This window comes from Cyprinus carpio, chromosome A14 (assembly GCF_018340385.1).
Source record: "Cyprinus carpio isolate SPL01 chromosome A14, ASM1834038v1, whole genome shotgun sequence".
NCBI classification, from domain to species: domain Eukaryota; kingdom Metazoa; phylum Chordata; class Actinopteri; order Cypriniformes; family Cyprinidae; genus Cyprinus; species Cyprinus carpio.
Window position 1 is genome coordinate 7,078,061 of NC_056585.1, and position 26,354 is coordinate 7,104,414.

Here is a 26,354-nt window from a genome sequence, read left to right on the forward strand (position 1 = left end):
TACATTCTAATTAACTGGCAGGAGCATCTGTACCTCTCCTGTCCTCTCAGCTGTTTTGAATTTAAACCTCTATGAGCTGAGCAGGTCTGGCACTTTTCCAAAAGACAAACCAAATACACTAGCCTATGCAAATGGATTTGAATCCAGGTTATTATTTCTCTGAAACATTAGTCTGAAACTCTTCCAAAAGAGTTATATAGATATATGCTTCAAAATCCCTCCCCCAAAAGGAGATGTGATACATCTAAAATCATTAAAACCAATCAACCCCGTATCTTATTTTCTAAAGTTTTTATTTTGAGAATCTCTCCATATCCGAGTTTTGATTTATTTTTCAGCTCAAGTGAGATCTTGAGCTGAAGAATCAATCCTGCTCTCGGTTCTGTGATTCATTGACCTGAGAGATGACCCAGCCAATGGTGTCTGGTCCCTGTTGAACTCAGCAACATCACTATGGTGGCCATAGGGGTGTCGCGATACCGGTATTGATGATAATCGTGATATTTAAATAATAAAATATTGTTAGCATGTTAATTAAGGGTGCCACAATATATATATATATATATATATATATATATATATATATATATATATATATATATATATATATATATATATATATATATATATATATATATATATATATATATATATATATGTATTGGCAATATTTAAAAATAAATAGTGGACGTGGGATAATATGACACATAATAATCCAGCATCATTATGGAGCTCTAAACTCTCACCTGTAATTTGTTTCATTTATGGTTTATCTATGTTCTTCAAACTCAGGTATTTTAATAAATACAGTACTTGTATATGTATTCATAAAGTAATGCTAATCGATACGGAATAGAATACTATAAAATTATATAATTTCTGCCTCATTCTGTGAAAAGGATGTTATTTGAAAACACTTCTTTTGGAGTAAAATGTTGCTATTCTCATAAATTATTGTACTTTGGCGCTGTACTTAATTACAAATCCAATTAATTGGTTAGAAATTTTTTTGTATTTTGGTATATTGTTGGAAAGGGATGGAGAGGGATGCAGGGGGATGGTTGGAGGGGGGTTGGGAGAAGGAAGTACAGGGTGGCCTGAATTGATTGAGAAAGGATGGTTAGCCTGAAGGAGGGCTGAGCAGGCCATAGGTGGAGGGCCGGAGAGCAGTGGATGGAGGCATGGAGAAGTCTGACCCAGGTGGAATCGACTGACTGAGGGAGCTCATCGATGGTCCACACTGGAATCAAGGGTGGGAGGAGTGCAGACGCAGGCGTCTGGACAGTGGGACAAAGTGGAGCAGAGCCATGGGCCCCGGGCTCCTCAGGTCCAGGAGACGAAGATTCCCGGCAGGCCTGAGATGGAGCCCTACCAATGAGAGGAGATGAAACAGAGGAACTGACTGGGGACAAAGATGACTGGACAGCAGGAATGACTGGGGGCTGAGTAGACTGAAGAAATGCACAAAATCCAATCAAAAAAAAAAAGTCTCTTGAGGCCGTTTGGAGAGGTGGCGGCATGCACTTACTCTCAGTGGCAGGAGGATTGGTGGGGCTTGCATCCATACCCTTGACGCACACCTGTTCAGACGGGGTCATCTCTGGCTCGCTGATGGCGTCAGGCTCGGTCACTTCTCATGGTGATGGCTCTGACTTCGTGGGTGAGGCACTCTCTCCTACTGCAGTGGGCTCAGGCTGTCACTTCTAGCAGCAGGGTGGTGACTGGCTGGGCACTGCTTTGGGAGTGGGGCTGGCGTCTTCATATGTGAGGCCGACGGTGAAGGCAGATCCACAGGAGCTCAGCACCCACTCCACACAAGTGGCGAAGCTCCCTCGAGGACCCTCCCCGGACAACTGCGCTCATGTATCGGTGCTCAGGCCGTCACGCAGGAACGAGCAAAGGTCTTCTGGGAAGGTGGTCTGATGGGTGAGACCCAGGAATTCATCCATGTGCTCCTCAAGGGAGCGTTCTCCTTGCTAAAGGCTCTCAAGCAAATGCTCTGCTCATGTTACGCTCATGCTCACCGGTAAACCAACTCCCACTCAGATCCCGCTCCGACATAAAAATGTCTTTAAAAGGCCTAATTGTTTTCCATTTATAATAAACCTCTTGAATAAAATAAATTAAAGTAGTAGGCTGATAAATTGCAGTTATGTTTCAGTCCGACATTCTGTGACATTACAGACTATATTTATAATAATTTTTTACTGAACACTATTAAATTTAACATATTAATTTAAAAACAAGCCCCTTTTTGAAGCTCCTCAGCAGAGTGCCTAAAATGCAACAACTTAAAAAGTTTATTTGATTTTCATTACTTTATTTCCATGAACATATAGCTGCAGTTGTTGTGCACTATAATTAGCAAATCATCAAGGGGCACTCTGAGTTGAGCGAACAACACTAAGCATATTGATCTTGGCTTCACTCACATGTACAGCAGGGAGGTCCATGATGGGGGAACAAAAATAAATAAATAAATAAAGCCACAAAAGAAAACACTGAATCAAACAAAAATGCCACTATACTTTCACTTTGTTGGTCCAGTCTTCTGTCACACTACATTGTAAACAAACGCACGAAGATGAAGAGGAAGGTTTAGAAAGTCCAACACATGGGTAAGAAAATCCAACACAGGGGTAATCCAACACACAGGTAATCCACAAACACAGGGTAGAGTTGACGAGACCGGACCGAAGGCAAAGGGTGATGAAACACAGTGTTCAAACTAACAGAAACGATGACATGATAGGAAATTCAAGGAAATTCGCCCAGGAGACCTGAGCAAAAGTCAACCCAGGCTCACTGAAAATACGTGCTTGTGGCGACGTTTCTGCAACACTGATATAATGTACTTATTGTGTGGCATTTTCAAAGTTAAATGTCGAGTGAGTGGTGCTGAAATGTCTGTTCAGTTCATGGCCATGTTTTATTACATTGCGGCAAGTATTGTGGTGGATCAGAATTCAGATGTCCAGGGAGTGTCACTAAAAGTTTAATGCTCCATCGTGTTGGAAAATAACAAACCCCCTACACCAAGCCCTACCCTAAACCTACCTGATAGTGTAAACGAAAGCAAAAGCGATACAAAAAGATAGGATAGATAGATAGATAGATAGATAGATAGATAGATAGATAGATTCCAAGTGAGTTTTCACTTTTGTGGCAACTGCCAACACAGTACAGGATCCTTCCATTCATAATGTGCATTGTGTACAGTTATCCTTTGTTTCAGTCATGTCTAAGCACAACGTACACAATGTTCTGTGTTCTAAATTCAGCAGCTGCAAACTGAGTACATTCAATTATCAAAAGTAGAAACACAAGTGTATTTTTAATTAAAGATTTTGGATAACCTTCCTTTACTCTGTTTGATTATTGGCTGTTCCTGAATCCTGTTTTATTCTGTCTCACTCTGTTTGCCTCCTGCAGTACAACTCTAACCCCATAATCCCATTAGATTGTTAAAGTGACACGTTAAACGCTCTCCAGAGCCTGTGAGCTTTTAAGAGATTTTAAGGTCCCAGTCTTTAGGATTTAGCTCAGATGACTCGAGCTTTGTTTTATTTTGTGTCTTACTTTTTCAGCCTGCTTCTGTTTGCAGGTCTAAAAGGATGGTTCACTCAAAAATGAATTCTGCCATGACATGAGGGTGAGAAAATTATGAAAAAGTTTTCATAACGTTTTTTAAGCGTTATTAGCCATTTATATACTGACCTTCATGCAACATATATCCCTGATTTCTTTGTGAAACAAGATTAGCACAAAACAAGTTTTGAATGAGTCATGTATAAAAATTATGATGATGGTATTTATTATTATTATTATGTGATTTATTACAAGTCAGACCAAAACTACACTATATATATATATATATAAATTGTTTTTAAGCTGTAAATAAACCAATGATTATTGAAGTATGTTTCTTCCTACTTCAAAAATGTCATGTTTAATTAAAATTTGTTACTTGCCTTCAATATATATATATATATATATATATATATATATATATATATATATATATTGAATTTGTTTCAAAGTAAATTGTACACCATTTTCTTTCAATGAGACTTATACTAGCAGAATTTGTTTCAAATTTGTTTCATTGATTATATCATTGATTATATTTTCTTCACTATAAAACAAACTGAATATGAGATCACTGGGAATAAGTGACAGACTAATACGGCATATTTGCTGAACCGATTAATTGACTTTTGGACAATTTTAAGATTATTGCTGATAATGTTCCCCAATGATCAATTAACAGAAGTGTTAGCATTTATTTGTGACCCCTGAAACATTCACCAACAACCTTGCCAACAGATAATGCAGGTATTTAATTTCAAACTCAAACTAGAAATTAATCAATTATCAGTTTATCAAATACATTATACAGATTATAATATATTTAGTATATATTCAGATGTACTTTATAAATTTTGTATTTATATTCTGATTTTGAACACTTATTTCCTATTTGGCCTTTTATTTGTATATCAGTTTTGCCAGGGATATTACCTCAAAATTCATGGACTGAATGTATTTAAGCATACATCTCCATTCTCTGAAGAGAACTATTATTTATGCCTCATGGTGGCAGATCTAGCAAGGCTTCAGTGAAGCATTGGCTCTCAAAGCATTTTAATATTTTTCCTCCCACACTCCCGACACATCCTGGCTTTTTATTTAGTGCTTCATATTGTATCTTAGAGTTAGTACCAGATGTAATTTATTCATCCCACCATTTCCCCTAGATTAAGATGGACAGGTTGATTTCTTTACACAAATGTCCCACTGAAAGCCCAAGTGGAGCCAGTGTCTCAACAAAGATGCTCTGAGTCTAATCAAGCAATGTGCATGTTCATATTCAATCATTACAGAGACACGTAAATCCTCCTGGCAATTGCATCAAATTCTTCACAAAGCAGATATTAGCATTTTGTACCATTTTGCAGCACTATTTACCATATTCACACATACAGTAGAATGACACATGAAATGTCACTCTGCTTATGACAGGCCATCATGCTCTCGCTGAGTAAAATGACACATCTCGAGTATTAAACCTCAGATCACAAGCTAGTTTTCCTCTTGAAAAGGCACAAGCCCCTCCGCGCTCCCACTGCAAGGGCACTGCTTATAAATTATTGCGATGGGTTGACATACTCAGTATAGCAGGGCAGTAAAAGCTGTCACGATTGCTCTTCGCGAAGCTTAACTCAGCTGTTGAAACCCTCTGGAGGCCGGTTCCCATTCGCAGTCTGTGCCGCACAGCTCGAGATCACAAAATGCAGATGGATTACGGTGAGCAGAAGTCTATAGCGTGGTTCTCCTGTCTGCAATCAGCTCTCGCTGCAGGTCTCTGAAGGACCGCAGTCCAGAAACATATCTTGGCTATCAGTGTCAGCAGGTCTAGGGAGATTAGTTCAATTAGATCCAGTTTAGCCAATACAAGCTGAGGTCGGAAAAGGGATTAAAAACATGTGCAATAACACAAGATTCCCGCTGTAATGTCCCTAATTCCTCTCCTGCCTACTCATTTTCACCTCTCAAATCGCTGCAGTGTTTAGGAGAGGTACAGCCAGAGGCAAAGACAAGCTACAGTTATTTCACTGACTTATTAAAAAAGACAAGTTAAGTTTTGGGGGAAAATTCTGGAATAAATGCAGATTATAGAGGGCTGCAGGGAGGACGTCTTTTTGTAGGCCACAACCCAGCAATTAGCATTTTAGCACTTACTGATCCATCGTTCTGAAGTCAGTAGGTTTTTCAATGGATTTTTGATTAAATGCATGAAATAAGGTCTGTGGTGAACACAAGCTCAAGGTTTCATGTTCATGTGTTACTGTAGAATATTTGGTAACACTTTAGTTTGGGAACCAATTCTCAATATTTACTAACTATTATCTATATCATTTGCCTTAATAAACTCCTAATTTGCTGCTTATTGATAGTTAATATTGTAATAGTTAATATTAAGGGATCTAAAATATGGTCATACAGAATGAAGCATTAATATGTGCTTTAAGTTCCTATAAACAGCCAATGTGCTAGTAATATGCATGCTAATAAGCAGCTTTCTTGCTTTTCTTAAAAAAAAAAAAAAAATAGAGCAATGACAACACCATTTGTGCAATTTGGCAGAGTAGAGAAAACTGAATTATGCCATGGTAAATTAATGCTAAATATATATTATAGATTATATTTAGATGCATAGCAGATTCATAAAAGCAAGCGAAACAAAAAACTCAATGAGGAGGTATTGTGCTACTGAAGCTAATACATTTTAATTAGCGTTAATGAGGACTTTCCAATTCAGGGGCTGATTACCCTTCACAAACAGAGCCACCCGGATCTATTAGAGACCAAAGAGAAGAGGACAGTTGTGCTCAAATATCTGCTCACCAATTCAGTTTAACTGTACGACCAGAGAACCCATTTACAGTTCTGTCAGGTCATCCATGTGGAAACGACACGGTAGAGTGATGGAATAAATCAGGGACCGGATTCTTGCTAAATGAACGTGTCTTCAGTGCAGGGCTTTATGGGTAGGGAAGAGACATCAAACCAGTCAGAAAAGTGAAGAAACGGGCAGGGGGAGATGCAGACTTTACCTGCTCCAAGATGACATTGATTCTGTCCACTTCACAGTCGATGAGGAAGCGCTTCTCCTGTCTCCTGTCCATTTCCTCAATGATGCGCCGGAACTCTTGGGGGTCCGTGATGCTGCCCACCGACCGCGCTGTAACTTGCCAGTTGTTTGCCACTGCAGCCTCCATAATGGCTTGAAGAATGGAAAATCCTGGCAGGAAAACAATCATTTTTGCGTTAGCTCACACTCCAGAGCTTCACAGATGTTGACATGCTGTCACATACTGTAAAATACATTTAGTGTGCATTTTCAATTTTCCACAAATGAAGTGTTATGTATATACACAAAGAGAATTAATGTGACTTTGTCATTTTGGATTAGATCTCTAGGTTGTCCTACAGCAGTTTAAAAACAACTGTGCAAAGTACAAAACATCTGCAATGCAATTTGAATATAAAACAGATAGCATCGTCCCGGATACTGATTGGTTGATACAGCATTCCAGCGATGTTAAAATACACATATAGTAACAGTTATGAAATAATAATATCTAAAACTAGTAATATCTAAATTATTTGGTTTAAAATGTCAATACATAAATAAACAAATAAATAATTAAATAAAACACTGAATTAAATTTAATGTGTTAATTTATTACATTTGTGTAAGTTATTTGTTAATTTTGAGTTAAGTTAGGTAGAAATAGCTCATTGAGGTAACAAATGCATTATAAAAAACACTTCTTATAGTCTATGGTGGAAAATACTGATTAGAAATTTGCTGACTAAAAAATAAAAAAATTGTATCCATCATAAACAAATAAAATAGTTGTATTAAATGTTGTTGGTGTTAATATGTAAAATTATTACAATTTAAAAGCATCATTCAGATATTAAAGATCATGTACACAGTTCCCCCCATGGATTTTTTTTAATAAACCAAATTTCCATTTTCTCCCTAAAGAACAGTGACTGACAGGTCTAAATTGGTTTGTACGTGGTTTGCTAAAGGCATTAACTCAGTTCCTGTATACCGACCAGAAAACATAGAAAATATTCATGAGCAGCAACAATATTAATCAAATGAACCTTAAACATGTCATAATACGAAAGATAATATCATTGTTTTTAAATGCATTTGTGTGCTGTAATTAACTTTCTATAATATATATATATATATATATATATATATATATATATATATATATATATATATATATATATATAGTGTGTCACTGTTTTTGAAAAGACCAACTGTACTTTGTAGCAGAACATTCTGACAGTGTTTTTTCCAGATATGAACATGCATTTAAAAAAATGCTGATTTTTAAAGGTGATAGCCAGAGTAATTCACTGCGGATTATGCAAATGCATTCATTCAGAGCTGAGATCACGTGCTGCCGACCCTTGAAAGCCTTATCGCAGGCGGTGAACACAGGCACGAATGCAACAAAGTCAACATTTTTTGGCAACTCCTTCATACTGCAGATTGCTCGAACTTCTCTTTGCACTTCCTCTATTCAGGCTTTGCACGGCTCAGTTGCTTTGCCCAGCCCAGGTGGCGTGAAAAGCCCTGTGTTTGCTCTCCCAGCATGCAGCTGCCTTTGCACCGCTCCCCACTCCATTAAATGACTTTTCAGAAAAACACTACACAAATGGCTAAAAAAAAATAGCTCTATATGACCTGTCTACAACAGAAGAGCAGGACGTGTCCGCCATCACTGGATAGCTCTGAATGAATAGATGTGATGCTCAGCACGTCTGACATCTTCATCTGCAGAATGTGTCCAGCTCATAATATATGAGGCGCTGTATGTGTGTTTGCTCAGAGCAATCTCCAGGAAGCGCTGCTTTTTCTCTGCCTTGAAATTGACTTAAAAATGAAGAATTATGGTTTGTGATACACAACATTTACATGCACTCTCTAGCGCTCTGATGGGAAAATGAACTTGAAGAATGTGTTCTCTGCATTTTTATTTTTTACCTGTACACTACGGTAGGGATTACTCAGTTCAGTTTAATTCATTTACAGTCAACATGATGTATGCCTGTGGAAGAGGCTTTAATATAAACTAAAATGGTCTTATGGCTGTGTATCATCTTGATTTTTTCACTCACTCTCAAAGCCATGAGAATGTTTGTGAAGACTCTTGTTATCCAGGTCATAGTAGACTGTTCTAGTACAGGGATTTTCAAAACACGGACCCCAATATAATGCAAAAATATACATGCCAGCATTATCATTTCATTTATAAAAGCCTTTATATATTGTGTGAGAATTTATTTATTTTGTGAGAAAATAATTAAATTATTTTTTTTATTTTATTTTATTTAATTTAATTTAATTTAATTTAATTAAATTAAATTAAATTAAATAAATACATTTTAAAAATGTTTAGCATCATATTATAATCTAATTAAATCAAGTATTACAGAATATTTATATTGTTTTGACCCTTTTATTATTAATATCCAGTATTAAATTTATGTCGCATGAAGCTTTCAATTAATTAGTTTGTTTAAACATATCAATATATATATATATTATTGTGTGTGTGTGTGTGTGTGTAATTATATGTATGTAATTATATTATTATTATATGAAAACTATGGTGTCAATGGGAAAAATAATTGGGATTACTTGAGTGATTTCTGCAGTCTTTAGTCATCAAAATAAAACAGTATTAATAATATCAACAAATGTATGAATGCAATATCTTAAGCTAACATGTTAATTTTGACATAGCTAAACATATATATATATATATATTTTTAATCTTTATTATTATTTATTTATTTATTTATTTATTATTTTTTTAAGTGTCCAATTTGACCCCCTGTTCTAGTCTGGTCAACTGGATTTGATTCTCAGAAACTCAGCTTCATCAAAACCACCAAATGATTCAACATAGAGACCAAAACGGTGAAAAGCAAAATGAACAAAACAACATTGCCATTCTCTATATGACTGGAGCATTTAAGAAGCTATAAAGGACCTTCAACAAACAACATCCACTTCTAACAGGCTGAACAGAGGACGTTCATCACATATGCAGTGAAGGACAAACAGAGTACCATCTCTCATGCAGTTCTGTGATGAGGAACGTCCAAAACTATACATCAGCAAACCAAACCACCACAGTGTGAGTGCATGTCACAACACAGATGTGCAGCTAAAGGACAAGAACCACACGCTCAAGGGCAGTCAAATGAAGATCTGAGACAGAGAGCATAGAGGGTCTCAGAGAGAAGAGTTAAGGAGGCCATCGATGTGAAAGTGGAGCTGCCATCTTGAACAGGAGAAGGGGTCTGCAGCTGTTTCTCAACTATCTACAAATGTTTTTATAAAATTAGTCTCTCAGTTTCATACCCGTGATTCCACCATTAATGAGCTGTCATTTAATATTTTCATGAGACTCTTCCTAGATGACTATTTCAGATGATGCCACTGAGTAAGAAGAGAGCAAATCATCAGATCACGACTGCTGAAGCCGGTCGGATGAGTGGTGAAGGATCTTGAGGTACAGAATAAACATGAGAATGTTAATCTGTGTAGAGTCTGCATGAAAGAAGGATGCTATCAACAGCTTTTACGCCTACAGTGTGTATTATCAGGGGTCTCAGGGCTTTGACCAAATCTGCACAGCTTGATAAAACAGGACAGAGGTTAACCAGAGTTGAGGGGATTCAGTAGAGAACATCTGTCTCAGTGCCATGGGTCAGTGACATGATGAGGATTTTTGAGAAAAAAAACAAAAACAAAAATGATTATGGTGTAACAATCATGTAAACGGTATTTATTTTATTTTATTTTATTTTATTATATACATTTTTAATTTAATTTAATTTAATTTAATTTAATTTAATTTAATTTAATTTAATTTAATTTAATTTAAAGCTGAATTTGCTGAATCAGCATCATTACTCCCGTCTTCAGTGTCACATGATACTTCAGAAATCATTCTAATATGCTGGATTTGCTGCTCAATAAAACATTTCTGTTTATTATTATTTTTGGTTGAAAATGGTTGTGTGATAAATTGTGGAAGTGTTTTCCTTTCCTTGGGATTCACTGATAAACTGAGATGAAGAGTAGCTTTTATTTGGAAAAGAAAACGCTATATGAGTACAAAGATTTTTAAATGACTTTTCTGCCACCTTTTAATACACCAGTTAAATATGTTCTTTATGAATAATAATAATAATAATAATAATAATAATAATAATAATAATAATAATAATAATAAAACACCCTATATGAATCTGTCCCCAAACGTTTGAGCACTAGTGCATATAAAGAAGTCTGCTTTACCAGTTATTTATTTAACCCCTTAACTGTCACTCACATTTTTGAACATAGACTTGAAAGTGCACTTTCCAAACTAAACATATATTCCATGAACAAAAAAACATTTTAGTGATATTGATGTACCATTTTCGTGGTAACTGCAATGTCTGATTTTAAAATGGGTTTTAAAAGGAGAATTTTGAGATTTTAAGTTTTCAGTTGATATATAATTTCTGATTATTTCTAAAGTGTCAGAGAAAAAGGCAACGAAGAAGACTTTTTTTTTTGACAAGGTCAAAACTCCTGTTATGATGTAGATTTTTGAGGGTGCACTCTTGTCATAAATTAATCTATTACTTTTCCTACATAATTTTTAACAAGAAACAGTGGTAAAACATCTGTTTAGAAGTCTTAGACCTTTCCAACGATATATAGTTTGTCACGATTAGATAAGGATTTAGTGAAGTAAACGTAGGCGTCCCGTATACGGGACGGGGTGACAGTTAACAGGTTAAAATAAACAAAAAAGGTTAGTAAAGATAAAGCTCCATGAAGAACATTTAAAATAATATTTTCAGTGTAGGCGTGGGGTTCGACCTGACCTGCAAAACACCTGTCCTGTTCACCCGCTCTGTACAAAGTATTTCCATTCAAGTGCAATATGGGCAGATCAAGTGAGATTTCAGAGGACTCCTGAAGAGTTGTTAAAGCTCACTAGACTGTAAAGAGTTACAGAAGGATTTCAAGAGACCGTCCGATTACAAAGGAAAGAAATTCTCCTGTTATTCCCCTGAGGAGATCTCCAAAGATCAGTGCTGCAATACCATCAAATCCTCAAAGAAACAACAAAGGACCCTTGGGAAACCACTAAGGATCCGCAAACCTTTTTTTTTTTTTTATTGTTAATGTTCTTACATCACTATGAGTGGCGTTCATTGGTTTAGACTTCAAAGGTTCTGTAAAAAATAAATCAATAAATACATGTATACACACACACACACACACACACACACACACACACACACACACACACACACACACACACACACACACACACATATAAATACATAAATAAATAGAAATGCAGCCCACTGTTTTTTTGCAAAGCATTAACTGAACAATGTTTGGAAACACACTGTTTAAGATAGACATTATTGCATCGTCCTGCAGAGTTTAGCTCCGACTCTAATCAAATACACCTGAGTCAACTAATAAATAAGCTGCTAAATGCTTATCATTGATTTCATTTCCGTTCATTTTAATATGCTGTAAAAACCCTGAGCATTGCAGCACTGTTGAGCATACAGTCCCTGAGTCAACTTATAAATGTCATTTGGTTCACAAGTACATTATTTTTAATGTCCATAAATATTCCTAAATATTTCAGATTTAGAAAAAAATAAAAAAAATAATAGTAATAATAATTCTCTGCGCGTGACTCATGTGCGTGAAATCAAGACTTCCTTAGTTCTTTGGGCCTTGATAACTGTACAGGTCTGATCCGAAGCTTTAGAAAGAAATATAATGATGTTCCACTACACTGAAAAAAATAATAAAATAAAATAAAAATTTAATTTAATTAAAATAACAAACAAACCATCAAATAAATATGTGAAATTTATGTTTATGGTAAAGGGGGGATGTGTTTTTGAGAGATTTTCTGTGTAGAAATATAGTGTAGAAATTTTTTGTTTTTTAGATTTTTATTAAATTTACAATAAAATATTTATATTAACTGAGATCATGTTAAAATACTTACTTAGTTTTGTACCTTTATAATAGACTTGTAACCACCAAAACCCTCATGTACTTTACTGTAAAAAAAAACAAAAAAAAACACTTTTCTATTACGGTGTAGTTATTTGCAGTTAGTGATGGTTAATCTTAACCTTATACACTGTAAGAAAAAAAAAAGAAGAAAAAAAAGGTACTAGTAATTTTACACAGTACAAATCAACACAGAAAATGCCTTCATATTAGCACAGTACATTGGGCCCCTTTTTACATTTAGTCATTTAGTGTACATGTAAAATGTTATGTGTTTGGCGTTTGCTAAATAGGACAGTCCTTACTTAGTTTGACAGTGAAATGAAAGTCACATCAAATGTTAGGTACTTTTCATACCGAAAGCCAGATAACACAGCTATACACCATTTATTCTGAACAACATGATTAATAGAAGCACTCTGTCTCTCTCATTGTCTGCCAGACAGAATCTGAATGGCTACAATGGAATTCATTGAAGATTCCTCAAAAGATCCCATGCCCATCTGGATCCACATTTGTATGGAAATTAAAGATGAAATCTGACTCAACATTCTCCAAAGAATTAGACAAGTTCACTTCTTCAAAGTCAGCACAAAACAGTTTTCTGCAGACATCAAAACCCGAGACGGACTCGCTGTGGAAGACGCGCAGAGCTCTGACAGGCCTGACGAAGCTGTCTGCACCTATAAACAGAGACCCAAGCTGAGCCACTTATCAATATACATGACAGCTTTCTCACTCTTTTAGCTGTTTTTGACAATTAATTAGTGTGGCGAAGTTAATTAACTTTGAGACTGAATCGGAATGATTCTATGACTGGCCTGCTGTATTTGCATATGCATCCTGTAGTGAGTCATTGCCAAAAAAAAAAAAAAAAAAAAAAGCCCTGTCTCTGCCAATGATAATTTACAGCAGACGGCCCTCTACCCTTGCCAGTCGCCATCTAGGACATTAGTGGACCAGAAAAACCCTGCATCTGTTTGAGCGGAACAGGCTGCACTGATATCGTTGGCACGGCTGTTGTGTTTTATTGATATCTCTGTGACCCCCGTGTGGAACCCCATAAATTGCATTTGCTTCTTTAGGTAAATAAGCCACAGCTGGGTGGAATTGCAGCAGAAGTAATACTGGTTGGAGCATTAATTCTGATGACAAGATTCCCAAATTGTGATTATAAATTTTTGGCTGGTGAAATGTGGGCGGTGTGGGTCGTTTCTGATTGCACTGCTAAGTGCTAATCATCGCTCCGAGCCTGCTTCATTTTAATACGCTGTGAAAACCCTGAGCGTTGCGGCACTGGAGAGCGTACGGTCCTACAGATGCCTGCTGGGTGATTTGCAGGCTGAGGACAGAAACGTCTCTATTTGAGGCGCTCTGTCAGCGGCTCGTCGTCTTTCTCTCCAAACATTCACTCAGAGGTTGGCATCACTCTGTTGTTTTTGATAATGTCTTCCCCTCATTCATATATTTAACCCAACACTGCTCTGACACTCAGGTCCAACAAGCATGAGCAGCTTTCTACTGAGGTAACACAATGAAATCATCTCACAGGTGTCTCCTTAGAGTTTCAACATCTCAACAACGTCTCCAACTATCCTCAGATTTTCCAAGGTACCAAATAATTTCAATGTGAAAACATTTCTTATGATATACTTCCAAGACCAAATAATGTGAACTATGCAATCAACATTCATTTTTAGTCCATGCAAGAATAATCTACATTCTTTTTTTTACTATTTTATGAGCATATTTTACTGAAAATCCTGAATAAAGCTTGTCTGAGTGAGCAACTGTAACCAAAGGGAGCAGAGCTTAACGAAGGGTTAATTGTCTAATTTTTCATTTCTCCTCAGGAGAAACATCTGAGAGAAAGTTGCAACTTAAACCTGAGAGCTCCATTATGTCTTGTGCCAACTGTGTTTTCCTCTGGGGAAGACAATTCAAATGCAGCTCATGTGTTTGTTTGTCGGTTTGATGCTGTCTATGCTTATTCACTGGAATCTCTCGCTGTGTAATGTTCTGATGTCTCACTATTGGACGGATGCAGTTAGTCCGATGCAGAAATCCGAGTGCAGGAATGCAGCGGTAAGTAAGCTTCCTTTCCTCTGTAATCTTAACTAGATCTTAACAAGATGAAGTTTGAAGCATTACCCATGGAGGCTCAGCTGTAATTGCATTTAGTAGTTTCTAATCTCCTCTTTGCTCCTGTGCTCCTCGCGGTGGCTAATTGAAACGCCACGGCCAGTATGAGCCGCGTTTGTGATGTGAGCCGTGACGGCTGTGCCACCTTCGGAGCGCCGTTTGAGCAGGGTTGCTGCCGGCTCTGAATGCATGATGAAGATGAAATCATTCACAGCTCCAGGCTAAAGATATGACTGAACTCATCTGCCATGGTGCTGAAAGAGCTAGCTGTCATTTCCTGTTTGGTCAAAATTGCTTAGTATAAATTCACAGTGATGTATATATGCCATTTTTAAAGGTGTAAAAAAAAATTAAATAAATAAAAAAACACACATGCACACACGCGCACACACACACACACACACACACACACACACACACACACACACACACACACACACACACACACACATATATATATACACACCATATATATACACACACATATATATATCACTGTGAATCTATACTTAAAAAGTTAAGGTGATATTGTGCAATACTCGGGATGTTTAATGTTCAAAGTTGATCTAAGACATTATTCTATACCCATTTACTCTAGCTTAGAGTTATTCCTGAGTTCCTGAATAGTGTAAACACTGTCATTTTGTGGCTCTAAAAAACATCGACCAGTGACATGAGCTGGGGCGGGACTACCTGTTTGTCCAAACAATGGAGGACGAGTCATCATGTTTGGAAGAATTCATCAGGGGTGGTCTTCAAGGCAAAACAATAACAACAACAACAAAACCTTATTGCTCATATTAGAGTTAATGATTTAAACAAAGCCCTATACTTCGACATCTACATAACTGCACCATGCACATGAATGAAAAAGTGTGCTATTACTTTTCTAAGTGATTTGACGCTTTGCACCTGGTGGATAATAAAATAAGTGAGTATATTTCTTTACACTTAAAGCTCATTCACAACAATAATATTAACTAAATTCAACAAAGTGAAACGACCTCATCATTTATGTAAAGTGCATTTTTATATTAAAAACCATAGTTAATGCTGTTTTGTTCAGATTGTCTAAAAGCAAATAAAACTCTCTATATAAAATATTAAAAGACAACCATTTTTCTTTCTTTTTTTTAAGAAGAATGCATACTGGCTAGCTTTACTGACTGCAGAAAATATTTCTTTATTTTATTTTATTTTATTTTATTTTTTAAATGACAATAAAAAATATGATGTATATTTTAAAAGACCTCCAAATATTAAGGTATTTGCACTATTTATTTATACTAAGCAAACTAAATTAAACACAGACTAACAAAATGCTTTTTAATGTGATACTTTCATATTTTATGTTAATTTTTGTTTATGGTGAAATTAGGTTTAAAAACATTATTATATTTACCTACTTTAGGTTACATTTTGACTTATGCCTAAAGAAAACTATATTTTTATTGTTCATAAGCTAGAGAGAAAGAAAGAAAGAAAGAAAGAAAGAAAGAAAGAAAGAAAGAAAGAAAGAAAGAAAGAAAGAAAGAAAGAAAGAAAGAAAAAGAATCAATCAAAATTATCACCCTTGTGCTGTTATCATTATAGTTATGGTGTGGACTCAAAACTTTATAGTTTATGGTTATTGTTTTTGGTGTAAAGGCTCTTAACATTAAAAAAGGACCCAATATACTGTATATCCAGAATATCACTTGAAGATGTGCTCTTTTGAGAAATTATTATTAGCAGGCCAGAACACTCCAGCAACCTCATTACATGATGGGTACAAGTTTTGTGCAGGCAAAACATTTACATCAAAAAACGTTTATGTGTTTCTGTTTGTCATTAGTGGTGCAGAAATTACAGCTAGCAGGAATAATTAATTGGTTGTGTGTTTCGTAATTTGTACATTGCTCTGGATAAAAGCATCTGTGAATGTGTATATGTTGCTGCTCCTGGATCACCTCTGATATGAACAGAACCCAGAATCCATCATGATAAGAGCACCGCAGATGAAGCACTGGACTTTATATCGAAACAAAATAAAAAGTTCCAGAATTTTCCCCAGAAATCTCATCGGACTCGTGAGAGAGATCATTGTGGACACATCAAAGTGAGGTTCGTTTCTGTTCAGCTGCACCACACAAACACCGGAAGAACAGGAAAAGACAATGTCCTTGACTTTCGGTTAGTTTACTCATACTTCATGTTTCATTAGGCAGATATTGCTTTCTCCCGAGAACAGCCGCTCCCTGGGTTGTTGCTGGGAATGAGCGCACATTAATGAGCGACGTCTTCTTGGATACTTAATCTTCATAGTTCTCTGCCACAGCCAAAATAAATACCATCTTATCGTTTGATGAGTGTTTGCTTCTGCTCACATCACGCTAAGAGCGGACGAGCTCATCTTTAATAATGCACAGATACCGGCACGCCCGGTTCGACCAAACTCCCCACCTCTCGGTGCACTCGCTTATTGTATTGTGTGATAAAGAAGATAGATTAGAAGTGTCCTACAGTAAGTGTGTTTTGCTGAAGCAGTTGAGGAGGGAGAGACTCTTTGATGTGGTGTGTTTATTCGAATTAAAACCATCTCGAGCCAAGTACAGTTCTAATCGGCCAGACAGCCGATGCGAAAATCAAAATGCAAAGCAGCATGTCAAGCATATCTATAAAGGAGCATGCATGCAGCGGGGTGTAGGGGCTCTCAGCACTGTTTTTCATTTGCACAGCCTACAGAGTGTTGGATCCAGCGGGTACACACACACACACACACATACACACACAGGACAGTAAACACCTCCGCAAAAACACATAGCCCACACTTGTGGATGGATGCTATTCAATTATCTGTTACAGCAGCCATATGACTCATACAATGATGTGAGCACACTTTTATTCTGGGCAAAAAAATATATCAAGTAAATCTCAATATCTAAACTACCTTAGTTTACCTTTCACTCCTCTCAAAAATCATTAAATCAAAGGTTTAAAAATACAACGGATGAGGGAGTTTCATGCTCCCTCGCAGCAACTGGAGCAAGATAATGCTTTTAATTTTGATTCCTGGAGTGCAATGTTTCAAAAGGGTAATGGTGAAATATTCCATTAGGAAGAAAATATGACAAAACACACAAAACCAGTCTGAATTCAACAAAATGTTAATATCACGCTGAGTTATCATTACCATTGCAGTTCAGTAAGAAAAACCCATTAAGGAGGAATAACTTACAAATGATGGCTTTATTTCCATTTATCCAAGGCTTAGCGGATCTAGCTTCACTTCAAACAGAGCTCACATGTCTGCTAATATAAATAACAAACTGCAATAAACAGCATGTATGAAGACAAACAGGTGTCTCAGCAAAAGAACCACAAGTTAAGATCATTACATTAACATCAGATGTCACTTGCTTTGATATTTTGTGGTCTAATGTGATGACTTTCATACTTATTAAGTGTTTATTATTAACCAATCAGAGCCCTATGATGCCATTACTGTTACATTTACATATTTTTGTCTAATGTGTAACTTACATCGAATTCCACAAACAAACAAACAAACAAACAAACAAACAAACAAACAAACAAACAAACAAACAAACAAACAAACAAACCTATTTATTTGATTGTACTCTTTTTTATTTATTTATTTCACTACCCCTGGCACCTTTTTATTTATTTATTTATTTGTTTGTTTTTAATTGATTGACTGATTTGTAGTTGTTTTTCTCTTTTTTTTCTTTTTACTTTTTCGGTAACACTATACAATAAGGTTCCATTAGTTAATGTTAGTTAATGTATTATGTATATTAACATATTTGCTTATTTAATTAAACCCCCTATTCTGCGAATCAACTGTGCGATAATTAAATATGCAAATAAATATCACCTTTATGAGGGTGTCGGGATCTTAAATGCAAAATAAAATCTAATATAATATGTTTTGCCCAGTGTGTGTTCTGAGCAAATGTCAGCATTAATTGAACCCATGTGTTTATTCAGCCTCATTAATATTATTTTCATGTTAATTATGACAAACTGATACATGTCTCCTCGTACTGACGTCCTATTAAGCTCCTCATAATTTCATTTCTTTATAATGCTTTCCGCATGTTGCATGTTTGCTCACACACATTCACATTTGCTTGTTACATACAGCAACATCACAGTAATCAGCTGTGCTAGCTGGCTTTTTAAAGCAAAGAACAGGTCATTTTGTCTTGTATAACATTTCTAATGAAAAAAAAAAAAAAAAAAAAAAAAAAAAAAAAAAAAGTGTTCCAAGCAGTAATTTCATGGTTGCCGGAGCTGTTGGTAGGTAGGTGAGCGAATGGCCTAATTCCAGGTTCAGTTAGCAGTGGACATTACAAAGCAATCTACCTCTTTTTGTATAGTTACTACTATTTCTCTAAACATGCTTCTGACAAAATACACATGTTCTCACCTTGGAATAGCTCTGAGCTGCTTTTCCACCTGGAAAGTAGAAAATTAGCTATTTGTCCTCTGAGGCGATATAACACATCACTGCATTGAGTTTATCACTGTGGTGCCGCAGAGCAAAATAAAGGGCCTGTTTTTGTACAGACCTTTTTAAAAATAAGCTTCTCTATGTCCTTAGGTCTTGTCTCAAGTGTCCTGAACTGTCATTGTGTCACAGCTGATTAATTCCACCTCGTGTATAATTTAACCTCTGATGCAGTGGCACAAGAGATGCTTGTGTGAAAGATCTACTGTACAACTGATCATTTTTTGGGTAGAGTGATGATCTTACTAAGTGTGGTCATCTAATCATCCCATTCACAGGCGCCTTGGCCCCTGTGCCGCCCATCTCTGCCAGCTGTGCCAGGCGGCATTCATCCCCTGCGTTAAACTGAAAGCCGCTAAACAGGCTCATTATTGTGAATTATGCGAGTTTAATGCAGAGCCAGTGGCCTTTCATTTAGAGCATCCTTTTGAGATTCTTCAATGAGCTGCAGGGAAGGTCTCTGTGTCTCAACATTAAACCCATTCAAGGGCTTCCTTCCATTCACAGCATTGACAAGCACGTTCATCACTCCGCATTGTGCCTTTCCATTGATTTTGTCCGACACTGGCCACAATATGAAATGACTCAAGGGTACCGTGGCAGCATAACTTACATTAATGGAGGCCATGAAATATGTATTTTTATATGTAGTTCACGTGGGGGGTGTCTGACATATCTCCGCGGCAGGTCGCTAAACTTAGCACACCTCAGGAATAATTCATTCAGAAGCATCAGAAACTGTCAGTAAGGATGCAAATGAACAATGTTATTGTTACAACAATCATTTAGGAGTGGGAGTGTTATGTGAATGACTAATCAGGAAATGTGCAAAAAGCACTTCTAAAAATGGAGAATGGGGAATTGCAATGTATGATATCAGCTCACCAGGGACATTATTATCAATTAAAACAAACATTTTCGAATGTTATACACTGCAAATTGTAAATTGGATGAAAATTTTTAAATGAAAATTAGAAATTAAACAAACTGAAATGAATAAAAACTAAAACTAAATTAAATATTAAATTAAGCCTAAATATAAATATTTTTTAAAATATTACATAAAATTAATACAATATATTTAAAAACATATTAAAATACAGAAAATGTTCAGGAGTACTGAATGGCTGCTGATGGGCTGGAGTTCACTGGATTCATTTATAAAAAGTTGTGTAGAAATCATCCTACATTTACAAATGTGTGTATGTGTAATAAAGAGAACAAACCTAGGCACAAAAATTGTGAAAAAAAAAAATCTTTTTCAGGTATGAAATTTATACATCACAGATGGTCTTGAAATTGTGCGTAGCTGAATTGTTTCAGATCTCCACTTTGTAAACGCTGGCTAATTAATGTCATTAGCATATAAAAGAACACCAGTCAACATCCAAATCCTTTACTGGAGAATGGCGAGTGGCAAGAAGTGCTTAAATGACCAAATACTTGCAGTACTGTGACTGTTTGCCACACAGAGAAGTGTGTACGTCTACTTAAACCTTAACATGGTACTAAGTGTTTTTCTACTTTAACACTTTTTTTTTTTAAATGTTGTTTTTGTAATTGTTTTTTTTGTACACACACTAGATCAAGTTGTATGTTTTATAAATGAGGCCCTGCTTCTACGAAAACATCATTGTGGGGATGGGGACATGGTGCAGACATTTACCAGACACAATTTTACCTTTAAAAAATAGGTAAAAAAATGGTGTCCCATAAGGGCCATGTGACAAACCCACCCCCCAAAATCTCTTATAAATACCCACTGCAGGTCAGCTCTGACACTGTTGTTTTTTCTATTGTAAATAAAGCTCTGCTATTGTCAGGTTATTGATTACACAGACTCAGGCATTGATTTGTGGCACGATGAAATGTTCACGGGTGGTTGGGTCATTTGAAGGACACTCACCAATTTGGGGGGAATTGGGCTTTAATTACTATGCACATATAAAATGCATCATATGCTGTTATATTCCTCATAGTATGAGAGTGTAATCATACCCCTGGTAATAACAACAACAACAACAACAACAATAACAACAACAACAACAACAATAATAATAATAAAATAATAATAAAATAAAATCATACAAAAAAAAATATTTTTTAAATCACTATGTTGTGTCCTCCATCACTTATTTTTATTTATTTTTTTTATTTTTTTTGGGATGTTATCGTTTGTATTTTCCATCCTGTTTTCACATTGTTTCATTCTATTATTTCACTTGTACTAGGGTATGTCCTTTTTGTTTGTGATGTTTTTTTTTTTTGTTTTGTTTTTTTTCACCGACTGTGAAATATGGATTTTAATTGTGCTGCAGTGGGAGCAAAAGCTCTCACGGTGGGAGGACTTGGCTTCTCTGTTTTATTTACCCTAATGAAAAGCTTTTAGTCAATAAAGGAAGGATATTGCTGGATTTAGTTTGACACACATCACAAACCATCTTCACTTTACAAGTCCTGCCATGCAATATTGAGTGCTGTTGTCTTGGGCTTGGTAATGGTTCATCGCACAAGGCTTCTGAGAAAAATGCTGGCCACTTTCTTTCTCCCTGACCAGAATTTACATTTAAATCGTATGTTAAGGGGGGGTGGGGGTCATCATTTACCTATATGTTATTCAGACTACTTTTATTATATTTTATCTTGTGTTTGCATTTTTCTGAAGCTTGAAAGCTCAGTGTCCTTTCAGTGGAACTGCATGATGTCATCCAAAATTTGCTCTACTGAGCAATGAAAGTCATCCAGGTTTGAAATGAGATGAGGATGAATAAATGACGACAGGTTTACATTGCCGGTTGAACTATTCTTTTAAAACAAATCTAAACACTCTGTGCTACGTCCATTCATTTATGCACGCACATACGTTCTAGAACATTTTGTATGAAAACCTTGTAATTTATTCCCTTCCACAAGCAAACACAGATCCTGATCCCAGCTCAGTGAATGATCTGTTTATCAGGACATTTCACATGTGGTTCTGGCTGTATCAGTCATTTGTTAACCAGTTAATCAGTGTGGGCACGCTTTAGCACGGGCCAGTGAAAAATAATTTCTCCATAGCTGCTGCCAATGAAATATTATTATTATTAATATTTATTTATTTATTTGTTTTTTTTTTCATTGAACAAGCCATGTATTGACATTTGAGGCAGTGCTCAGTAGTTGTGTATGTGTGCATTATGCAGATTAGTGTTTTCTATTACATCCCCCCCCCACACACACACACACTTGGTAATGGATTGCAGTCATTACACTGAAGATGTTCTCATGTCAGCTGTATCGCTCACAAACACCACACAGCCTCATAACATACAGACATTTTGGGAGTTGTTTATGTTAGGGGTAGTGTAAATTCATTACAAGTGAGAAAACAATCACATGAAATCATGACGGATGTTACCTATAACTCAAATCTAAATTTTAAATGTATGCATATCTTTCACATTTACTATAACCAGGGGCACAGCTACTTCTTTAATGATGGGAGTGCAATGCCACTGCAGGCTTTCACTGAAAAAGATGCATCAAATCCATTTAAAATATTATATTACAGTAGTTTTGGATCAGTATGATTTTGTAATGTTTTTGAAAAAATCCCTCATGCTCACAAAGGCTGCATTTGATAAAAATCATACTCTTAAAAAATAAAGATTTTGTATTGGCATAAATGGTTCCATGAGGAACCTAAACATCCACAGAATCTTTCTGTTGCACAAAAGTCCTCTCTAGCGGAAAAAGGTTCTTCAGATTATTAAATAAAAAATAAAAAATAAGAAGTAGGTTATTTAAGATTGGTTCACTGAAAGGTTCTTTGGGGAACCAAAATTGTTTCTTTAATGACATTGCCCTTTTGAAAACTTTAATTTTAAGAGAGTATAGTAAAAATAACAATACTGTGAAATGTTATTATAATTCAAAACAACTGTTGTCTATTTAAATGTAATGGAATATTAAGACGTCAAAATTTGTCAATTCCCAGGGAACACACATACTGCTAAAAAAATAAAAAATATAGTATAGTCTGAATGCACTGTAAGTCGCTTTGGATAAAAGTGTCTGCTAAATGCATAAATGTAAATGTAAAATATGAGTTATGTGAGTGGGAGGCAACAGACAGCATCCAAAACATAACATAAAGAAATATGGAGGTGGCGAGAGAAAGGAAATACAGTACACATGTGAGATGGAAACAAGGAAGAAAGCATATTAGAAAGAGAATTCAAGCAATATAGTGGCCATGATGAAGCCTGAGAGAGGGAGATAGAGCCACCGAAGCCCATAAATCAAGTGGCAGTGAGTGTGCTGAATCAGGGACATGAGGTAAGGTTGATTGTGCCTGCGAGAGACAATAAACCCTGTAATCATCCGTCTCTGCTGCACAAGCCCGGCAATTATCTGCCCATACCTGACCGCCACTTCAGAAAGGGCAAAATCCATCTCACTTCTTCTCCATTGCCCCCACACACACAGCTTCTTCTCTTTTACTTGCATGCATACAGCGGATAAATATATTCATACCTCAACTTATGTCAAGGAGAAACTTAAAGTCTGCAGGAATAAAGAAGACTTCTAGTGTCAGTTGATTTGCTTCATCTGAAGGCCAGGAACATAGTCTGCACAAGTATGCAGATGCAGGAAGAAATGTTTACCCAATGCACTGCAAAAACACTCTTGCCATGAAGTCTTATTATATATCATCCAAAAGCTGGTAACATAGACAGGAAGAGAGGAAGATAGCTTTTTAGAGGTGAGTTTTTAGGAAATAAATTGGCCTGAAACTAACTGAATGAATGAATGAATGAATGAATGAATGAATGAATGAATGAATGTAAAATAAATGTATTGCTGTTTTGCAAAAAAAAAAAAAAAAAAAAAAAAAAAAAAAACAATTATTAAAAAAAACAAACAAACAAAAAAAAAATATTCTGTGGTGTTTTTTTTTTTTATGTGTAGATTATTTCAGAGACATAACTCAAACAAAACAGTATATACTGTTCTGCTCATAGGAAAGTAGTTTACCTACTAAATGCCAGAAACAAAACGTGAAAGTATCTTTCACAAATTGTAACCTGACAAGCAGTAATAAGTTGCACTCATTGTTTCGGTTTGGTACCTTGTAAACATGACTTTGAATGTCGCCCATGCATAAAAGTATTTGACCTGAAAGAGAAAACCATAGAACCGATGACTGTACAATCAAGCGTGCTTTGCGAGATGCTTTTTGTTTCGTCTCTCGTGTGTCATCTTCTCACTACCTGTCCTTTGGATGAGACAAATAATTGCTTTTATTGAGCTGATGGGTGCCGGGGGGCAGATGGAGGTTCGCTATTATCCTAGAAATGGTCCTGTAGCAGTAACACAGATTTACTCCTAGTAGATTCCTAGTCAAATCTAGTGCATTTCTTTCTTTCTTTCTTTCTTTCTTTCTTTCTTTCTTTCTTTCTTTCTTTCTTTCTTTTATGTAATTTTTAATGCAAATTTGTGTATCTGTATTGTCTTTTCATTGCAAAAATAAATACACTGATTTATACAATAAAAGCATTCTTCTGTTGGATGTAATTATTAATAGTCACCATATTTTTGGAGCGTGAAATCAAATCTTCTGTAAATAACACAGGCATCATGATGATCTCAGGCACAAAGGTGCAGCTTTAATTTAACCTGGCTGATTATTAGCTAAAAACAGCTCTCTTACAGATCATAATTTCAAGTCATTTTTAGTTGAGTTTGAGCGAAAGCAGAGATATCTGAGTGGGTAAGTTGTTTACTTTGTAAGTAGGCTTTCCATTTCCACCAGTTTGACCCATTCAGAATGATCTGCAGACCAAGTGCGAGCATTATCACATTGAGAGGGCCACTGAACCAATATTCCAGAGCCTAATGAGCCAAAAAGCGTGATGGAGGCACTGCTTGCTGTCACATGACCTGTGTCAGGTTTTTCCTCCCTCACATTCACTTCACACTACAAATGCCCATACTATCTAATCCTACCCAGGCTCATTGTAAATACATGCTTCTACCTACAGTAAGTTTCTGCGTTGACCGCGCATTTTATCCCCACTCACTGGACATTTCACTGCAACAAAACGTACAATAAGGTATGCCATATCAGTGTTGCAGAAATGTCGCCACAAGCACGTATTTCAAATGAGCCTGGGTTTATCTAATTACATATTTTACAAAATAAATTTTGTTTTTGTACAGCTGATTGCTTTCTTTTTAGGAGACATGTTCCTTGATCATGTCAAACAAACCTAGTGCAAAGTCCATCCCACATTCTGTCCTAAACTAACACCAACAATCAAAGGAATGTGATAGGCCCCAACCCTAACCTTACCCTATTGATCCATAAACATTTCTTACTTGGCTGTTATTTGATCTTGGAACGAAAAAACCTGTACTTAAAACAGCTAATGAAAAAATAATCCTTTAGATGGAATTAGATAGTGACCCATGCCAAAACTAATAAACATTTTTGGACAGCATCTCAGTGGCGTACCCATCCATGTCACATCAGGGTCATGTCATTTGATGTACGTGTCCATGTGATGTGCCAAGTGTCAGCTTGACTCAAGGTTCCTGATGAAGTGCTTTAATAAACTCTCTTAATCCTCTCCTGGGGTTCCAGTAATAAGGATAACATTTCACTGCTGCCTTTAAGGGAGAGATGCTGGCTGGGCATGAAGCTTAGCTTAAATCTAAGCCAATAATCTGAGCGAGAAGCTATAGTGTTTTAATGCAACATAATTGCTATGCTATGAGTTTGGTTGGCTTGCATTAGATGCAGGTGCCTGCTGTAATTAGTAATAATTTAGGCTGTCATTATCACACATTAATTTAGTTTTTCGTTATTAAGTTCATTATTAAAACTATAAACGCTTTAAATGATGCCCCTTAACCCACATATAAATTCCTTCATAAGCCAATAGATAAATCCAACCTTGAACCATGTCATTGAACACTGAGTATCTGTTGAGTCATGCTGAACATTGAGTCGTGTTGCATTGTTATAGATGGATCTGCCTGATATGTACAAATGAGTAGACTTGC

At 36.1% G+C, this 26,354-nt stretch overlaps 1 protein-coding gene across 6 annotated transcripts in view; it reads right to left on the reverse strand.

The window, feature by feature from the left end:
- The window catches only part of LOC109101715 (glutamate receptor 3), a 110,104-nt gene that overhangs the window by 48,984 nt on the left and 34,766 nt on the right, over positions 1-26,354 (reverse strand). For all 6 annotated transcript variants that reach the window (XR_006161605.1, XR_006161606.1, XM_042769816.1 and 3 more), the window contains exon 4: positions 6,618-6,805. Coding sequence is in view for 4 of the 6 variants with exons in the window: in XM_042769816.1 (XP_042625750.1) it covers positions 6,618-6,805 (188 nt within the window). In the remaining 2 variants the exon portion in view is untranslated. The remainder of the gene's footprint in view (positions 1-6,617; positions 6,806-26,354) is intronic.